Raw genomic sequence first — 18,036 nt, 5'->3', positions numbered from 1 at the left:
CCATGGCATTACTTATCCCTATAGCCTTCGAGGCCATGAGGGTCTACGAGAAGAGGCAGGAGAGGGAGGGAAAGACTGAGAACCACGCCTTCGCCAAGGAGCTCCTCGGTGAGTGACAAGCACAGCAAGAGCACCGAGCAATAGTGCCAGCAGGCGATGAGCATTCTTCTGACACCCCTTCTCTCACTCGTTCATTCGCTCATTCCCCTTCTGACCATTATTGCCCTCTCAGCCGGTATCGCCGGAGCCGAGGTAGACAAGCTCTTTGAGACCAAGGGTCTGGACTACCTTGACCAGGAGAAGGCCAAGCGTCATGCCCAGCAGGAGGCCGTCTCTCAGTACGAGCAACGATACGAGTACTAATGTAGAACGACGATGGAACAAGATATTGCTTCCTATGAATGAGAGGTTGTGGCAGGCTACAATCTGTCACTTTTTCAGACATTCCGGATAGCTAGATAATGAAAAATCTATGACCTATACAATTGTGTGACGTGCGCTCCGTCTCCCAATCCTCTTCCTGATCTGCGTCCTCGTAGATCGAGCAGTGTCCCGCAATCAACCTCGAAATTCAGACAGCTGTGAGGGTTTGAGCAAATGTGAACTGATCAGGCCGCAAAAGGAGAAGGGTCAGCGGGTGAGCGATGCCTCATGATCGGCCTTGTGATACTCACCGTCTGACCCTTTTCCAGCTCCTCGAAGCCATTCGCTTTGCCAGGCTCGATACAGATGTACTCCTTCCATCCTCCCTCGTGCAAGTCCTTCATCCCCGCTGCTCCCTCTTCTGCAGGATTCCACACCACCGTCTGTGGACAATTCTCTGACCTCGTAAGCTGCAATCCACCCCCTTGCGATCCGTAGCTCAATTCGACCAGATCTGGCGCTGGGCCGAGATAGACGGCATCGCTAGCTTGTCCATTGAGGATAATGGGATCCTTTTCTGGCGAGAGCATCTTGCCTTTTGCTCCGTCGGTCTTGTCCAGGTAGCATTGTCCCACCAGACCTTTTACGGAGCAGCTGAGAGAAGATGGCACGGCTAGATAATTGTGGCACAGACACTGGAATCGCATGGGTGCCGATGCTGACGAGGAGGAAGAATGCGTAATGTGCAGCGAGGTTGTGAGATTCTTTGCAGTCAATGTGACATCGTAGACGAGCTCGAAGGGCCACTGGTACTTTGAGTCAATCCCCGGTAGGTCTTGCGAGGACAGGGCAAAGCTGGCAGTAGCACTCTCCTGACCTTGAGCATTCTTGCCATCGACTTCCTTGTTCTGCTTGAGCTGCCATTGAGCAGTCCTAGCAACGCCATGTCTGGGAACATTCTCCAACCCTTCGTTGTCCTCGTGATCCGATGCCGGTCCGAAGACTGGAAAAACGAGAGGAATCCCGCCTCGAATAGCGGCTGAGCCGTCTAGAGGAGTCTTCTTGGAAAGGAAGAGCTTCTCGGCAGAGCCGACCTTCCAGCTGATAACGGTAGCGCCATAGAGGAGGACGTCCGCGGAAGCCTTGCCACCTGGGAGCTCCAGGCGAGCAATCGAATCGTTCTTGACGAGGGTCAATGGCATCTTCGTGATGGTGTAAGTTGTTTGAGTGGGTCTAGGGTAGGATGCGGGCCTGGGTAGGGGGAACAGCCTTGTGCTGCGTAGAGGCGATCGAGGGCTCGGCCGGAAGGACCGAGGCCGAGCGTTTAGGTGGAGGAAAGCCAGTTCAAAGTCCGCCGAGGATAAGAAGCTGTGTCGGGCCTTAGCAGAGACGAGGCTCAGCCCTGGCAGGGAAAGCCATCTCCCCCAGCATCGTCTGCCCAGACTGGCCATCACCACCACCTGCCGGGACCATCAGCATCATCGCACCTCGCCACCCTAATACCGTCCCTTCACCCTCCTCCTCCTCACCGTATAGATGGGCAATCCACTGCCCGTGGACCTGCCTGCCGAGTGCCGGAAAGCAGACAAGGTACTCAAACAGTTCGTCGACCCGTGAGTACCGAGGGCTCGTGCTGCATCCGTACATGCACTTGCTCCACTTGCTCACCCACCTCTCACGACGTATGCAATCCCCCTCTTGTCGGATCAAAGTGTCAATGGCCTCGATAGGATCATCCCACTGACGGTCTTGCGCCGAGCCAAGGGCTTTGCCATCTTCTCCATTTTCCGGCTCGGCTTCCTCCTCACCGCCCGCGCCGGATCAGGTGTGGTCATTGCCAAGCTCCCCGATGGGACCTGGTCTGCTCCTTCGGCTTTGGGGATCGGCGGAATTGGTGGAGGATTCTCTGCCGGTGCAGAGGTGACCGACTTTATAGTCGTGCTCAACTCCAGGTCGGCCGTCAGGAGCTTCATGGCGACGGGAAGCCTGCAGTTGGGAGGCAACCTTAGCGTCGCAGTGGGACCGGTGGGCAGATCAGCAGAGGCCTCGGGAGCACTGAACAGTAGTGGAAAGGTAGCAGCGATGTTTAGCTACTCTAAGAGCCAGGGACTCTTTGGTGGTGAGTAGGGCAGAAGGGAGGGCGATGCACCCATATCTTTGGAACAACTGTATGAACGCTCCTATCCTGCTTCCCAAACCAATCAGGTATCTCCCTCGAGGGCACGATTCTTGTTGACCGGTCCGATGCAAATCACAAGGCATACGGCAGGGGAGCATCAGCCAAGCAGATCCTCTCTGGCAACATGGATCCCCCATCCTTCGCAATGAGCCTCATAGACACAATTGAGCGCCTCTCCCTCACAGGACGCATGTCAGAAGCGGCCCAGGCTGACGAGATTGAGCCTGGAGCCGGGAGAGACAGTTGGGACATGGATGATGACGGATATTCTGAGCAAAGCACATCAGGCAGAGCTGGCAACAACGACAGCGGCATTGATGGCTACTTCTCCCGAGCCGATCTGAACTCCCAGCGGCGTCCGAGTGATCGAGGTGACATCACACCAGGAGCCTCTAGGAAGTCTCCTTCCGCGGATTCCCAGCCCAAGAGGGACGATAGAGATCCTTTTGCGACATCGGAAGACGAAGAGACGTATAGCATGGACAGAGAAAACGCGACGCGCAATGCCGGAACGTATGCCTTTTCCCCAGCCGGTGGTGGATCGGCGACCAATTCGCCGAAGATGTCACGGGGAGGATCAGACTACGGTCGTTCTCAATCTTTCACCAAGTCAGGATCCAAGTCCCCCGGCTACTTTGATGACTACTCAGCAAATACAAAAGAGAAGAGGATGAGCCCTGTGAGCAGCAAGCGACCTAGCTTTGGCCATCGCAAATCCTCGTCTTCCTTCTCCCTGTCCAGATTCGGCATTGGCAAGGGCGCTCAGACACCTCCTGCCGGAGGCGTGAGCCCTTCAACGTCTCGCAAGACGCCTCCACCAGGCTCATTACTCAACAGCGACTTTCACCAGAGCTTCGGTCGGAGCTCTGAAAGTGAAGACGATTACGCACTTGGCTCCGCGGACGACTCTCGTCTCTATGGATCCGGTAAAGATCCGTACACAAATGGTGGTCTGAAGAAGACAACGGCTGCAGATGCGATCAGAGCTGCTGCCGGTAATCGAGGGGACTATGGCCGGGGCTCAACAGCCAGGAGTGCTGGCCTTTCTTCCTCGCGTCAGCAGGCCTCGAAAGCAGATGCATTTGGCGACCTCTGGAAATCGGAAAGAGCAAAGGAAGAGCTCAGTGGGATGGACCACCTCGATCGAGAGCTGCAGGGCGGGGTCGGAAGCTCAAAGAAGTCTAGTGGAATCTCGTCGTCCATATCGAATGACTACTACGGGCCGAATCCACATTCCGGTGTCTTCTCTTCACCTCAAAGACCTGCCAGTGGCTCACAGGTCGATCGGACCCGCTTCTCCAAGAGTCCAACATTCCTGAGCAAGTCCTTCAGGACAAGCAGTGGCAATGGTATGCGCAGCAAATCCTACACTCAAGAGATCACAAGTGACGCCTCCGATCACGATGACGATAGGGGGGGTCTGTGGCGTTCCGACTCAAAGGAGAGCTCCAGCCGAGACGCAATCATCGGCAATGGTGGCAATGGTCTATCGAGCAGTAGCAGTCGCATGGCAGCCTACCTCCGCGAAGGTCCCACACCCGCTGCCCGCTCCTCGAGTCACGCCAGCTACCCTTCTTCACCACCTTCCGCAAGTACCCACTCCAATCTTCAACCCTCCCTCTTCGACGACGACTTTGATCTTCCATCTACCTCTGGCACCTCCACTAGCGCTTATAGTTCCTCGCCTACCTCGACGCGCGCAGCAGGGACAGCCGCTGCCTCGCGCCTCCCTTCGCAGGGGAGAGTTATTGCAGCATTTGACTTCCAGGCGCAGGAGCCTGATGACCTGCCCCTGACGAGGGGAGAGGTCATCATGGTGCTCAAGAAGAGCGCGAATGTCAATGATTGGTGGCTGGGGAGAAACTCCAGTGGACAAATTGGGTCTTTCCCTGGAAACTATGTTGAGAGTGTTGATTGAAGAGCTCGGCTAAAGGAGAGGGTCTCAGGCGCAGGAGAAAGGTGTTCAGCGTGGCAAGTGCCCTTCGTGCGTCTTCTCTTGCCCTTTCCCTCACGCACCACCCGTGGTTCGATCATCATTCTCCTCTCCTCATGCGCCATTGCTTGCACTGTACTACTAGTTCCTTCTCTTTTCTCGCATCTGCAGCTCTCACAATCACATCAGAATCATATTCTCTGTAGAGACACGAGCTTGTCTGCTAATTGTCTCAACGCTGAATTGCTCCCGTTCAGTCTCTGTCAAAGTACACCGGCACACCATACACGACTGGCGCGCTACCGGTAAGGTATGGTAATCTACAGCAATCTCTACTCTCCGCAACCGCCCTAGCCAAAGACATTTTCTTCTTCTTTATCTCCTTGCCCGCTACCGCCAAGTCACCCCTCTTGAGACTGCAAGAAGACACGTCGAACCTCGCCTTTGAGGACTTCATTGCCGCCTTCAAGTCCTCGGAAGGCTCCCCCTTGAGGCCCAAGTGCAGCAGAACGGATTCGGAGAGACAGTCTAGCTCCTTGTCCGTAGCATCGAACAGCTGGCCCACCACGGCAGGTGCGCCGGCGATCATGTAGTTGTGTGGTGTGCCCGTCCGGTCATATTCGCCCTGATCACGGAGCACTGCACTGGAACAACCCCAGAGCATTGTTACCGCGCAGCGTTGCAGAGCGCGCAGTCGCGTCGTCTTGACGTACTGCTCTCCTCCCGAGTGACCGAAGTAGAGGACGAGGGAATGACTGCCAAGGGCATCGAGGTACTCGTTTGGCCCGGGAGCCTTTCCTATCAATCCGCGCGAATTGGGAATGGAGCGAAGGTAGCCCTCGAAGCGCTTCTGAGACTTTGCTAGATCGCCACTGGGGTTCAGGAGATAGTACGTCTTGCACTCCCTGGGCAGGTGAAAGGCACCATCGTTGTCTTGACTTGCGCCCAGACGGCGAGCCATCTCCACGCGGTCTTGCAAGAAGCTCATAGACGGGATACGACAGACGGCTCTACCTCTTAGAGCTGGAATCGACTCCCAGGGAATGGGAGCTGTGTCTTTATCGAGTATGAGGAAAATGTGATGATCCACCTCCTGCTCCTGCTGAGCACGACGGACTTTTGTGCAAGTGGAGCGGAAGTCTTCCAGGGCTGAACGCAGATCCACTGTGATCTCATCGAGGTCGGCCTCGTCGACCGCTACCGGCACGCCGTTGAACTGATGGACGTCCGCAATGAAGTGAAGCAGATCTTCAAGCTCCTCGTCGGTGACATTGGTAGACGACAAGCCAGCCACTACCTCTAGGATTGCCTCGTCGAGCTTGACTTTTGAACCTTTCTTCAGTGTGCCAGATGGAAAGCAAAGCCTCTTGACGATGCGGTCGAAAGCCGACCGAAGGACCGTCATTGCTGAAGAGTCTCGGTCGACTGGCAAGGGATCCATGAAGGTGCTCTTGAACGGCCCTAGCCACCGCAGCTCAATTGACTCGCAGAGAAGTCTGAGCCGGTCGTCCAGCTCCCTTCGACCAGTCCACCACATCTTGCGCGCGTCCATTTCAGCAGAGTCTGAGATGTTCTTGGCACTGGCAGTCAGATCGTTGCTTGACGTGACAATGTCATTCATCTCCTCTAGCGCAGCATCAATCGTCAGCTCTTCTTCCTCGCCCTCGCGACGAGCTTGACGGTCAATTGGCAGAGAGAAGACCAGATCGGACAATGTGGCACAGCCAGACCTGCGTGTCAGGACAATGGAGTTGCGCTCCTTTGACAGACTGATGGACACAACAGTCCAACCAGTCGGGAGTGTTTCACTACTCTTTGAAGGCTTTTCGTCGAAGACGGACTCTCGCAAGCCTTGATCTCGCCGACCTTGCCAGAACATGCGCATGATAGACTCTTCATCCTGAGTGGACTCGCCATCAGCATCAGCTTCGGGCCCGTTGCTATCCAGAGACTCGTCAGGCTCTTCAGATATTGCCCGACGTCCACGGGCTAGCACCTTCTCGGTCTTGCTCGGACCGGCTGCTAGGAGGCTAGGCCGCGAGGAAGCTTTCGTCTCGCGTGTCAGCTTGTCCCGGATGTCTATTGTTCTTGCAGCCATCCAATGATCCTTGTCTTCGAGGGGTCCGACGGGCTCGAGCTTGCTCCAGATGGCATCAAAGAACTCTCGTCTAAGGGTGATGGTCGAGGCCGAGCTGAGAGCCATTGCCTTGTGCAAGCTTGCAGCTTTGCCAACAGCCTCGGACATCGTAGCTTGCAGCGTTGCGGCCAGAGAGAGACCTTGAAGAGCGCTTCGAAGAGGGATCGAAGCACTGCTGGATTGTGAGGTGGCGGAAAGCGCCAGTGAAAAGGCCGAGCTGGCTTTCGTCAAGAGCGACATGGTCACTTTCGCGGACGCTGCCGAAGATGTTGTCATCTGTCTGCCGCTCGAGGAAGCTTGCTGAGCTATCATAGGTACCGCGATGGCAGCTTCAGGGATCATGCCCCAAATGGCATCGCTCTGCATCTGCTCCAAAGCTCTCTGCAGTGCGATCCTACCGTGCAGGAGATGAGTCTCCGTTCGACTAGGTCCTGTCAGCGCCTCCACAGCTTGCGCCTGTTCCATCACTTCCTCACTCTCACTTCCACGGCCCAGAATTTGTAACAACCATGCTTGTCGGCGAAGTAGTCTAACTTGAAGCTCCGGCAGCAGAACATCAGCTCGCGTCATCGTCGTCAGACTTGTTCGAGGAGACCTATGTTGCCCGCCGTGGGAAGACCTACGAGCTACCAGAGGCGACAGAGTCTTGGCGCCGCCAGTTGCTCGCGAAGAAGGAGACACTTGCTCGATCTCTGATACAGCCTTATCCAGTGCTTTCAAGGTAGCCTGACCGGTATTATAAGCCTTGATAGCTTCAGCATAGGTCTCAGGATCCTTTGCGAACTGATCGCCCTGTATACAGGCAAGACCTGCAGCCTCTGGCAACCACACATCGCTCAGCACCTCCAGGCTCCGAGCCACGTCCATCTCACCATCGCTCTTCTTGCCCAGCTGGAGACGCAGCTCAGCGCGAAGGAGCAGGGATTGAGCTAGACCCAGCTTCAAGTTCAGCGAGTCGGCCAGATGGACTGCCTCCGTCGCGAACATGTCCGCTTGTGCAGCTGTTCCGCGAATCTCGTTGAGCCGAGCAAGCTTCTGATATGACGAAAGAAGAGCAGCATTCACTTTCCAGTGAGCAGCGGCTACTCGCAGCGAGGGTAATGAAGAAGAGCCAATGGTCCGCCCTTTCTTCGAAGCGGGCTGGAGTGGTACAGCTTGAAGTGACTGTAATTGCGCTTCCTTCGCCTGCTGAGCCGGGTCTGCGCTCGCGCTCACGAAAGGGTCCTCCTCGACAACCCCGTCGCTTTCTCTTGACTTTGTCAAAAGCGCAACAACACTGCTGGCACGGGTAACATAAGCCGTGGCATGGGTCGCAGCTTCGATAGCGCTCCTGAGGTCACCACTTGCCAGCATCAGGACTGCGTATGTGTCGGCAGCTGAGCTGATCCTGAGGTGACCATCGATCTTGAGAAAGGCCCGACTGAGTGAAGAGGTCCTTGGCTGCTTGCCTTGTGCACGCTCAATGGAGCGTCCAAGCTCTAGAGCTTCGTTGTACGCTGCCAGAGCACGACTTGACGGAGAGTCGCTTTGCGCCAAAGTCGTTGCCTGAGCCAGGAGATAGTAGAAGCGAGTATCCTGCGATACCTCGGAGATCTGCTGAGATGCAGCACAGTATCTGGATGCAGAAGAGAGAAAAGACATTGCTTTACCTGCTCGCCCCAGCACAAGATATTGCTTTGCGACTGCAATGGTCGTACGCGTCCAGAGGTCAACGTCATCACCCGCTAATCGACGCAACACCTTGAGAAGGTCAAGACTTGCAAGACAGTGGCCGTAGGCGATTAGCTGATGGCAGATGAGCTCCGCAAGAGCAAGCAAGCGAGTAGATCCTGACCAGGTCGTCGACGCTTTCCGAAGAGGGGTGACAGCATCGCCGGCATCGACCATCTTGCGAGGAGGGGTCACGGGTGACGAGGTAGGAGGTGTAGACGGCTGCTTCGGTGCAGTGGTCTTGCGGAGCGGCTCACGCTTCTTGATCGGCTTGTCGCTAGTAGACGTGAGCTGCCTCGTCCTCCCTGCTACAACTTTGGCGGGCGCAGCTGCAACCTTGGGACCTGCACGGGAGGCTGCTTTGACCGGAGTCAAAGGCTTGTCTGTAGCTAGAAGTCCTCGAAGGCACTGGGCCGCCCTCTTGGCGGCTTCTGTAAGCTCCTGAGATGACGTCGCAGCAAGCCTAGATGGCTGGTCAAGCCGCTGTATGAAGAGAATTGAGAGTAAGTGCAATCTTGCCCGGTAGACGGGAATGTGAGATCGTAGGCCTTCATCCGAAGCTAGCTCGTGCTGATCAAGCAGCTGTTGAACCTCTTCGAGGACACTCTTCGCTTCGTTGCAGCGCCTGCCACTCAAGACTCTCGTTTCGAGATCCCGCAGCAGAAGTCTTGCTCGTCGTAGTGGACGTTTCTCGGCATCGGCCAAATCGCAACACACTTTGAGGATCGCATCGGCAGCGTCTGGAACACCATCCAAGGGCGTGCGGCTCTCAAGCCAATCGCTGGTAATGATGTGTTCAAAACACATCAACCTGGCATCATCTGGAACATTGCTGCTCTGGAGCATAGCAGAAACACCGTCGACCGAGTCGCCTCTCTGTTGGGCAAGCAGATCGATTATTGAGGTTTCTGCCAGGGTGCGCAGATTGCGGCCGAACTTTGGCCAGTCGTACCTCACGAACGAAGAAGACTTGAACGTCTGGGCATTGACAGCACTACCATCTTCGCGGAAGAGTTCGACAGGCGTGTCGAGACCGGCGATCCTTTCGAGCTCCTGCCACTGTGCTAGTGGGACCGCGGCAATGTAGTGGTGCAAAGCTGCGAGAGTTTCCTTGTGCTTAGACAAGGCTCGGTAGCAAACCGAGACGTGCTCCCATCTGCTGCAAAGCGTCGTTCCTCCCACTTCATCCGTCCATCCTAATTCTGCAGCGTGCTGTAGCAGATTTGCTGCTGGGTTCATGAAGGAGACGGCAGAGGCGTACTTGGCCTCCTTGTATTGCCGTGCACCAAGTGCAGACGCAGTAGAGCTCAACAGTCGCACCTCTTGCACCAGAGCCTGACGCTCTGATGGTTCGGAAGCAGGAAGCGCATCCGAAGAGCTTCCCTTGGTATCAGACAGGACAATGTATCTTTGGAGAAACGCCATAGCACGCGAGAGAGTTCCCTGCGCAGATCCTTCCAGAGTCTTGATGTGAGCCACGGCATCGAATTGGGCGACAACGAGAAGGCGAACGCTCTGCAGTACGCTGCAGATGCTCGACACAGAGTCTGTGTCGGCAATAGTAGACGTGCTCGAAGCCGTCAGAGTCACGAGAGCGTCCATGGCTGCTCCTGCAACCTGCGACATCAATCTCAAAATTGTCTCCCTCTTCTCGTCTGTCCGAACTTCTTGTATCGACATGCTCGCCACCGCCGAGGTTAAATCTGCTGTATGTATCGATTCATTCGACGCCGGCTGCCATGCGCTAATCTCGCCTCTGCATCTTCTCAGCAATCTTTCGCAGATCTTGAGCAGATCCGAGGCGTCGGCATCATTTCTCAATGGTTCGTCGCCTGCCAAGTTCTGTAGACTTTGCAGGCTGTCAGTCGTCTTGGCCAATGCACGAAGTGCAGACTCCGGCATTCCCACGCCGTCGCCTCGGGTTACGTCGAAGAGAGCAACCGCACTGGAACATTGCGAGAGGGCCTGCTGATGGGCTACTGACCAGGCTTTTGGAGATGCAGAGACTTGGCGCTGACCATCAGCGGTCTGGCCTGGCTCTTGGCTGCTATTGCGTCCTTCCAGCCTGTTGATTGTGCCGAAGTCGCCATTGTGCTTTGCGAGCCACTTCCATGTATTGACCACATCGGTCCATGCTGCCAGGGCAGTCCATTTGTCGTCCGCCGGAACATCTTTATCCAGCTGTTCTAGCTTTGCTTCGAATTCAAGAAGTGTCGCGTGCGCCTCATTATAGACTGTGGTCTTGGTTGCAGCATCTGCCGAGGCACACTCACGCCAGTAACTCTTCAACATCTTTGCCGCTTTCTGTAGAAGGGCGTCCCGCCGAGCCAAAGCCGAGCCCGGCTGTCCGGGCAAATCCTGGAATGTACTGCAAAGCAGGCAGGACACAGCAGCCCTCCGAGCTCGGAAAATGAGCTGTTGATGCTCTAGCTTGGCACTGTCTTCCGACGGGCGCTTGCCGTCGATCTTTGTCACGTAAAGAGACAGAGACCTTTCTGCCTGGTAGCAGCATCTCTGCAGCAGAGGAAAGGTCGGGTGGGTAGCAATCGGATCGGAACTTTGGGTCTGGCGCAGCCAAGCCAACAATCCACGCTCTTCTGCCATCACAGCGGCTACGAGCTCTTGCAGGTCGCTGAGCAAAATATCGCCGTTGACCTGCAGCCTCGAAAGAACCATAGCCTGGAAGTCGAGGACAAAGGCCATGAGACTTTCCTCCTTCTGCGCTGCATCAGAGCATTGGAGTTGCAGCAGCGAAGGCGGGGTGATGTCCGTGCTTTGCGATGCCGACATGTTGCTCTCTATGCGAAGCTCTGGGAAGCGTTGCATGAGTGCTTCGTGCAGATATCTCAGCTCCGTGGGCAAGGCAACGTTGATCTCCAGAGCAGCAATCCTCTTAAGAGTCATCAGGACCATCTGGAACTTCCTGACTCCATCTTTGCTGTCTTTTTCTCCGGTCGTATCCGCGATCACCATGCGACATGCTATCCGAAAGGCGTCCACGAGATGCAAGACATTTCGCGGGCGAGGTGAGATATTTTTGTCGGCCTCGGCTGCTAACATTCGCCAGCCTGAGGTGATAAGAGCAGCGAGAGACTGCATCACAGCATTGAAAGCGAGCTTGCATAGCCTGCTTGCATGTAGAGGTTGTCTAGAGCTGGAGGCGGTCGACTCTGTCGGCCTCGGCAAGGGTAGGAGTGGCTTGAGGGACAGCTGCTCTGGTGTTACGTTTAGATGGCGTAAGAGCTCGGTGAGGGTGTGAGGTGTGACCGACTTGCCCTCTTTGAGTGCAGCTATCACTTCTTCTGGTTCAAGAGGGTCAGGAGGTGGCTGTGAAGGCTGGTTCGGAATTACAGTACGCGCTGATGAAGATGCTGCTGCTGTCGTGGTCCGCCTCCGCGTTGCATCAGAGGAAGATGCTGGTTGCGGGGGGACAACTGTTTTGCCATCGGGCCGAGCTTGAGATCCATTGCGACTGGGAGCTGATGGTCTGACAGCAGCTGTGGACCTCTCAGTAGGTACTGAGGGCTTGATGTGATTGCTAGCTCGAGCAGAGGAGGAAGCCTGCGAGTCTGACGACGCGGTCGCGCTCTTCTTCTTGATGCCAATGCTCGAGGTGGACGCGACGGTCCGCGTCCGGGCCGCAGAAGGCCCTGGCGCTGCTGGCTGCGCAGCAGCAACTCTTGCAGGCATGCCAAACCTAAGCTGTTGAGGGTATGATGACGCTGAAGGAAGTGGACATGGAATGAAGTGAAGGGAAGAATGTGGTATGCTTCAGCGGGAAGGAGAGGCGGAAGTGTTGGTTGGTCTCGCAGGCGCGGGCGAAGCGCGCTCGGAAGCGTGACTGCCGGCGGGCGAGAGACGAGACAAGAGGGGCCCATCCATTTCCATTGTCTTCGTCGCCATCGCATCTTCCTCGCCTCGTCGCCATTGTCCTTGAGATACGGTCCCGACGTCGTCTCCATATCATTCATTATGAGGCTGCTGTCGTCGAATCCTCTTTCACTCTTCCTGTCGGCGCTGCTGCTGGCGACGCCAGTCTTCTCTATCAAGTTCGACGTGCTAGCGAAGACCTCCCCCACCACACGGTGCATATGGAACTATGCACTGGCAGATACATTGGTCATTGTCACCATCAATACTGGCCCCATCCCTAATTCCACGATCGATGCAGAGGGACAACAGGTGGATGTAGAGATCGTCGATGCCAGCCAACATAACAATGTCTACCTGGCAAAGAAGAACATCAAGGGCGAGGCGAGGATGGCTATCAATACCCATTCCAATTCGGATCTGGGAGTTTGCATCACGAACAAGCTCGTCGTCCGTGAGTATTGAAGCGAGAGAGGGAGCGAGCCAAAGGTCGGCTGTATAGCCGGTATGCTGCGATCCTGTACTTCTCACTGACCTCTCGCTACTTCTTTCCCCTCTGATTGCCCTCAGGACGAACCGTGCAAGGCAACGCTGGCTCGACAATCGACCTAGACGTGGACATCGGTGCAGACGCGGTAGATTACAATGCCATTGCCAATCAGGAATCGCTTTCGGGGCTCGAGACGGAGATGAAGAAGCTGGAAGCCGTGGCCGGGGAGATTCTAGATGGGCTAGAGTATCTCAAGAAGAGGGAGGAGAGGATGCGGGGTACCAATGGTGAGTTGATGAGTTGATGGGGCAGTCAAGGGAGAGAAGGAGAAGAAGTCTTTGATGGCAGAAAGACAAGCGTATGACATCTGATCATTTTTGTCATCCTCTGCGTGCGCAGAATCGACGAACTCAAGAGTGCAAGACTTTGCCTCTCTCACACTAGTAGCGCTTGTCGCCCTCGGCATCTGGCAGATGTGGCATTTGCGTCAGTTCTTCAGGCGCAAGTACCTCATCGATTGAAGAGGGCGATACGTCAGGTGTGCACGAAGGGATCGCAGCACCCCGCACATGTGCTGGCCCTTCTGAACGCGCTTGGGGCGGTCTAGCACAGGCTTCACCGCCTGTGATGGTTGCGGCAATGATCAAGGTGGTCTGTAGCATATCAGACAAAAGTGACGACGCTTTAATGAAACCTCGATGTCAATGCTCTCCTGGGTACGTCTCTGGGCGGGCAGGATGGCCCAGACGTTGTGGAGCAGTGCCGGCGGTGCGGAACAGAGAGTGCGTGGCGGGAATCTCTCTATGGAAGGCCAACCTTTCCCTCTACTCTCTACTTTGCCACCAAGGTCAAGCTCACTACCTTTTTCCTTCCTGTCCAGCCTTCACCATCATCCGTCCATCTCTTTCCCTCTTCGCCTCCGTAGCGACCAGAACCATGTCTCCCTCCAGCACCTCCCCTCCCCCACGGCAGATCGCCATCATCGGCGCGGGTATCATGGGTTCCTCCACTCTCTCCTACCTCGCCTCTCACCCTTCCCTACCCCCTCACTCCACCCTCCATCTAATAGAAAGTGCCTCTCGCCTAGCTCCCGCTGCTTCAGGGAAAGCAGGTGGGTTTCTCGCTGAAGATTGGCATGGGGCAGCTACTGCCTCGCTTGCTTCTTTGAGCTTTAGACTTCATAGGGAATTGGCAGAGAGGGCTGGAGGCAAGGAGAAGTGGGGGTATAGGGATGTGGAGACGTTGAGTGTTGAGTATGATGCGACTGGATCTGATAAAAAGGGAAAGGGGAGGAAGAATAATGGCGGTGGAGCTAAAGTGGGAAAGGAGGTTGACTGGATCGATGCAGAGCACATTGCTGGTTCTTCTAGACTTGGAGGAGGAGGCACAACAGCACAGGTCACGCCGGGCAAGCTGGTCGAGTATCTCGTGCAAGAAGCAGAGCAGCTTGGCAGCCAAAAGGACATCAAGGTGGACGTTCGACTAGGGACAACTGCCAAGAGTCTCGAGCTCAACGAGGACGGGTCTGGCAAAGTGTCCGGTCTAGTCGTTTCTAGTGGTGAAGGAGAGGAGAAGCTCCCAATCACCGACGTGGTGATAGCCGCAGGACCCTGGACGGGCACTCTAGTCAAGCAGCTCTTCCCTTCGGCCCGCACCTCCTCCCGTCTCCTCTCCTCTGCCGCAAGAGTCACAGGTTCTCGCGCCCACTCCATCATCATCAAAGGCTCCCGACCCACTAGTAACCACTGCCTATTCACCGATATGCGCTTCTCCCGCGGACCTGGCAAGGGGACTAGTGCGGCTGCGCCAGAGGTGTACGCTAGAGCAGACGGAACAGTCTATGTCTGTGGTGGCGGGGACGATGAGCCTCTACCTGCAACGGCGGAAGAAGTTGTGTATGATGGCAAGAAGACGAGGGATTTGATTGAGCAGTCCGCCGTCCTCTCTCCGGATGTACTGTCCATTGAAGATGGCAAAAAGAGCGGAAGTGCAACACTAGTGGCCGAGCAAGCCTGCTATCTTCCCATGGCAGCGGGTAATATGCTATTGGGAGGAGACGCAAAGACGGGAGTTTGGCTCACGGCGGGTGCGAGTTGTTGGGGAATCACATTGGGACTTGGTACGGGAGCGGTCATGGCTGATTTGATCTTGACGGGCAAGACGGAGCAGGCTGATATCAGAATGTTGCAAGGCTGAGCGTCTCCTTGTCCTATCGTCCGTATTGTCCGTATTGTAACGAGATCTTGTACTTCAACTATCCCCAGTCTCGATACCAGTCTCAATAAAGCAATGCTGACACGTGAAACATGCTATTGGCGACGGGTATGAGGCGACGCAGCTGGGTATCGACTATGAGAATGTGATGCGAGAAGGAAAGTGTATACAGCGACCTCTTTCTCTCGTGCGTGCTCAGAGAACCTTTACGCCTCTACTGCCCTGCCATGTGCCTTACAATAAGGCAGTTCACATGATACAACAATCCTTGTCCTTGTCCATTGAAGAGCTCTGCAATCCCATCTCGGCAAATGTGCTGTACTTTCTTCCACCTCCAGGCGTCGTTTCCACTCCATTAGCTCCGCTGCCACGACGTCCACTGGCAGTAGTGCCCGCGGAACCTCTCCTGCCATGCCCATTACTCGTCGAGTCGCGTTGGTCTGGAGTGCCAGGACAGAGGAGGGTACCGGGATTGGTCTGCATTCTCTGCTGAGGGGAAGGGGTGACAAAGGGTCCTGAAGTGCCACTGGCTCTTCTACCGCTTGGAGAAGGGGTACGATTGATGCCTGCGCGCTGTTGGTAATTCTGCCCTGCGCTCGAAAGAGCTGCTTGATCGGATGAGGAGCCGACGCGAGACCTAGGCTGGTGGGATAATGGCGTGCTCCGACCCGACGCAGGACTGCCGTGGTGCGGCTGCTGCGTAGCGGCCAGTTCATTGACCATTCTCAAGGTCCTCTTCTTACTGAAGTCCTGCGATGCACCCCCTACGGAGTAGGCCGCAGGTCCGTCCCCGTTGAGGTTGACGGACTGCAGACCGCCCTCGATGCTGATGCTGGCGGCAGTGGCATCCACAGACCCTCTTCTGCCTCCCCGCTTTCCTCTGCCTTCTCTAATAGACAGGTTCCTTGCAGCAGTATGCCCGCGCGTCATCTGCGAGTCGAGCTCAGCCTCGTATTGGGAGCGGGAGACAGCAGCATCCGTCGACGCAGCCAGAGCCGTGAGTCTAGTCTGCGCATCCGCATTACCTTGGGCAGCAGATCTACGGTACCACTTCATAGCCAGCGGCAGGTCTTTGTCGCAGCCTACGCCCACCTCGTAATAGTAGGCCAAGGCAAATTCGGCAGCAGGAAGATTGCGACGAGTAGCTTTTTCAGCAAAGGTGAATGCCAGCGCTTCGTTCTTCTCAAAACAGCCCTCGGCTCCGCATAGGAACCAGCGCGATAGTGCAACGTCTGCTTCGGCTTTGCCGCCTTTTGATGCAAGCGAGTAGTACTGCACAGAGAGTAGAGGGTCAAAGGGACATTGGATCTTGGCATACTCGTATGCCCAGCCGAGCTTGAGCTGAGCAGAGGCGTGATTGAGGTAAGCGGCCCGCTCGATGTAACGCAGTGCCAGCTGCTCTGAGCTGGGTGAGCCATGAGGAGAAGGTCGAATAAGTTCGTCTGGGATGTTGAGATGGGCGTATTCTCCTGCGTGGAGCTGTCCGTAAAAGAAGCCTGGCTCAGGCAGATCTTCGTTCGCCATGTCAGCGGCAAGTCTGAGAAGAGGCAGAGCCTTCTCAAAGTCTTGCTTGACTTTCAATTGGCCAAACAGATAAGCCCGACCCATACGGAAGGTCGAGTTTGTGTCTTGCAACTGGCAGCCCCGTTCGTAGGCATCTTTACTGAGGGCGTAAGAATGATGCAACTCGTAGTCCCTTCCGATGCGGTACCAAGATGCAGGGAACCCAGCCCTACCAGACTTTTCAAAGTCAGTGAAGGCATCTCTCGGATCTTTGACGTGGTATGTAGAGAAATTGCCTGACGCTTTCAGGTCACCACGCAGATACAGCGCTTCGGGGTCGGGTGGTGATGCGCCCGCTCGTCGATTGATGGTAGCCATGGCATCATCAATCCAGCGCAGAAGGGTAGGGTCGTTGACTTTGGCGGCAGTTCCATGCTCGCGCTCAACATACCTCATGACTCGCCTTGCCCATTGTACCTTTTGCCTCTCCTCTCCACTAGCAATTGCCGCTTCCCTACGTCGCGCCAAGGAGCCCATTGTGGGCAGGGATAGAGAGAGACGAGGAGCACCCGCCACGCTACTGTCACTGCTGCTGTGGCTGGCCTGGCTGGATGCACTAGCTCTTCTCAGCTCGATTACGCTTGAAGTAGGCACGGGAGAAGTTGCAACAACGGGCAGACTGCCTCTTCGGGGGCCAGACCCGGAAGGATACCCATCTGGGTATGGCTGCGATTGCGGTGCCCAGAAGCGATCCGAGGTGGAGGAATTGGGGCCGGGAGGGTTAACGTCGGAGGTCGCAGAGCGATGTATGCGCTGTGGGGGATGTAAGCCCATGGGGCCAGGTGCATGAGATGAGTAGGGCGCGACATAGGCAGGTGGTGCTAGGCTGCCCATGCCCTCTCCAGAGACGGAACTTCGAATGTGGTCGAGGGAGGCAGGTTGCGCAGCGCCGAAAGGTATTATTGGAGCAGGATGTAGATAGGGAGCTGCTGCTGAATTGGAATAGTGTTCTTGCCGTTGCGGCACGCCCTCGTAACCCCTCATCTGACCTCCCAAATGAGGTAATTGCGGTGCTCCAGAGCTAGCGACTGAGCGGTAGTAGCCTTGCAAGGGTGCAATCGAGGGAGGCGAAGAAGAGAAAGGTGCTGGTCCGGACCGTGAAGTAGTGTAAAGGCCGGACATCCGCGCTTGTCTGTATAGCTAGCTAAGAGGTCTCAATGCAACGTTCCGTATGCTGACAAGGATGCTCGAGGGGGAAATGCTGCGAAGGAGGGAGGATGCTGGTGTGGGGGCCGTGAATGGAAAGATAGCCGAGGTGGGCGGGGGGGTGTGGGAAAGCGCAGCCGATGTGGTGTCCCGCAGATTGACGAGGAGAGGATGACTGCGTCTATGAAAGAGGGGAGATGAAAAGCTGCAACGACCTTGGAAGATGCAGAATGGACAAGAAGCTGAATGCTGGAAGCGTGATGAGATACGATGAAGGGCCCGAGTGTTAGAATGGTGGGACGAGGTGAGGCCATGCGATGACCCGGGGCAGAGGTGGGAGTGTGCCCTTATGACCGCGTAGGGCGGAAATCTCCTCTTCTGCAGGGGTCACACACACTCCCCGCCCGCCCTGGCCAGGCAAAGTGGAGAAC

General features: G+C 55.8%; 7 protein-coding genes across 7 annotated transcripts; 4 read left to right on the top strand and 3 right to left on the bottom strand.

Annotated features, from left to right (window-relative positions):
- The first annotated feature begins 23 nt into the window (after positions 1–23).
- On the top strand, positions 24–812 carry BCV69DRAFT_280992 (hypothetical protein). The gene is made up of 3 exons (XM_025491816.1): positions 24–108; positions 233–604; positions 675–812. Exons 1-2 carry the CDS (start codon positions 36–38, stop codon positions 361–363), a joined length of 204 nt encoding a protein of 67 aa, XP_025350544.1. The 5' UTR covers positions 24–35; the 3' UTR covers positions 364–604; positions 675–812.
- Positions 572–1,565, bottom strand: BCV69DRAFT_297318 (galactose mutarotase-like protein; the record flags this gene model as incomplete). The annotated part of the gene is made up of 2 exons (XM_025494101.1): positions 572–604; positions 675–1,565. 2 exons carry the CDS (start codon positions 1,563–1,565, stop codon positions 572–574), a joined length of 924 nt encoding a protein of 307 aa, XP_025350543.1.
- A 334-nt stretch (positions 1,566–1,899) lies between these two features.
- BCV69DRAFT_297317 (DUF500-domain-containing protein) lies at positions 1,900–4,460 on the top strand (the record flags this gene model as incomplete). Its single annotated transcript, XM_025494100.1, has 3 exons — positions 1,900–1,976; positions 2,076–2,482; positions 2,569–4,460. The coding sequence occupies 3 exons, from the start codon at positions 1,900–1,902 to the stop codon at positions 4,458–4,460; spliced, it is 2,376 nt and encodes a 791-aa protein (XP_025350542.1).
- Positions 4,461–4,728: 268 nt separating this feature from the next.
- On the bottom strand, positions 4,729–6,573 carry BCV69DRAFT_245602 (hypothetical protein; the record flags this gene model as incomplete). Its single annotated transcript, XM_025490163.1, has 2 exons — positions 4,729–4,842; positions 4,906–6,573. The coding sequence occupies 2 exons, from the start codon at positions 6,571–6,573 to the stop codon at positions 4,729–4,731; spliced, it is 1,782 nt and encodes a 593-aa protein (XP_025350541.1).
- A 5,643-nt stretch (positions 6,574–12,216) lies between these two features.
- On the top strand, positions 12,217–13,402 carry BCV69DRAFT_280989 (hypothetical protein). Its single transcript, XM_025491815.1, has 3 exons — positions 12,217–12,646; positions 12,763–12,969; positions 13,082–13,402. Exons 1-3 carry the CDS (start codon positions 12,295–12,297, stop codon positions 13,201–13,203), a joined length of 681 nt encoding a protein of 226 aa, XP_025350540.1. The 5' UTR covers positions 12,217–12,294; the 3' UTR covers positions 13,204–13,402.
- Positions 13,403–13,618: 216 nt separating this feature from the next.
- On the top strand, positions 13,619–14,878 carry BCV69DRAFT_286577 (FAD dependent oxidoreductase; the record flags this gene model as incomplete). Its single annotated transcript, XM_025493525.1, has 1 exon — positions 13,619–14,878. One exon carries the CDS (start codon positions 13,619–13,621, stop codon positions 14,876–14,878), a length of 1,260 nt encoding a protein of 419 aa, XP_025350539.1.
- A 912-nt stretch (positions 14,879–15,790) lies between these two features.
- On the bottom strand, positions 15,791–17,233 carry BCV69DRAFT_245656 (HCP-like protein; the record flags this gene model as incomplete). Its single annotated transcript, XM_025490166.1, has 1 exon — positions 15,791–17,233. A coding segment is annotated over one exon (1,443 nt), but the record flags the coding sequence as incomplete, so codon positions are not given.
- Between the last annotated feature and the right edge of the window lie 803 nt (positions 17,234–18,036).

Source organism: Pseudomicrostroma glucosiphilum (assembly GCF_003144135.1).
Source record: "Pseudomicrostroma glucosiphilum strain MCA 4718 unplaced genomic scaffold BCV69scaffold_2, whole genome shotgun sequence".
Lineage (NCBI taxonomy): Eukaryota > Fungi > Basidiomycota > Exobasidiomycetes > Microstromatales > Microstromataceae > Microstroma > Microstroma glucosiphilum.
Note: the sequence above shows the minus strand (reverse complement) of the source record. Positions and strands in the feature narration are given on the sequence as shown.

Coding starts and splice junctions, on each gene's coding strand:
- BCV69DRAFT_280992 (XM_025491816.1), top strand. CDS start 36: ATGAGGGTCTACGAGAAGAGGCAGGAGAGGGAGGGAAAGACTGAGAAC. Junction 109..232: donor CTTCGCCAAGGAGCTCCTCG/GTGAGTGACAAG, acceptor TTGCCCTCTCAG/CCGGTATCGCCGGAGCCGAG.
- BCV69DRAFT_280989 (XM_025491815.1), top strand. CDS start 12,295: ATGAGGCTGCTGTCGTCGAATCCTCTTTCACTCTTCCTGTCGGCGCTG. Junction 12,647..12,762: donor CACGAACAAGCTCGTCGTCC/GTGAGTATTGAA, acceptor GATTGCCCTCAG/GACGAACCGTGCAAGGCAAC. Junction 12,970..13,081: donor GAGGATGCGGGGTACCAATG/GTGAGTTGATGA, acceptor CTGCGTGCGCAG/AATCGACGAACTCAAGAGTG.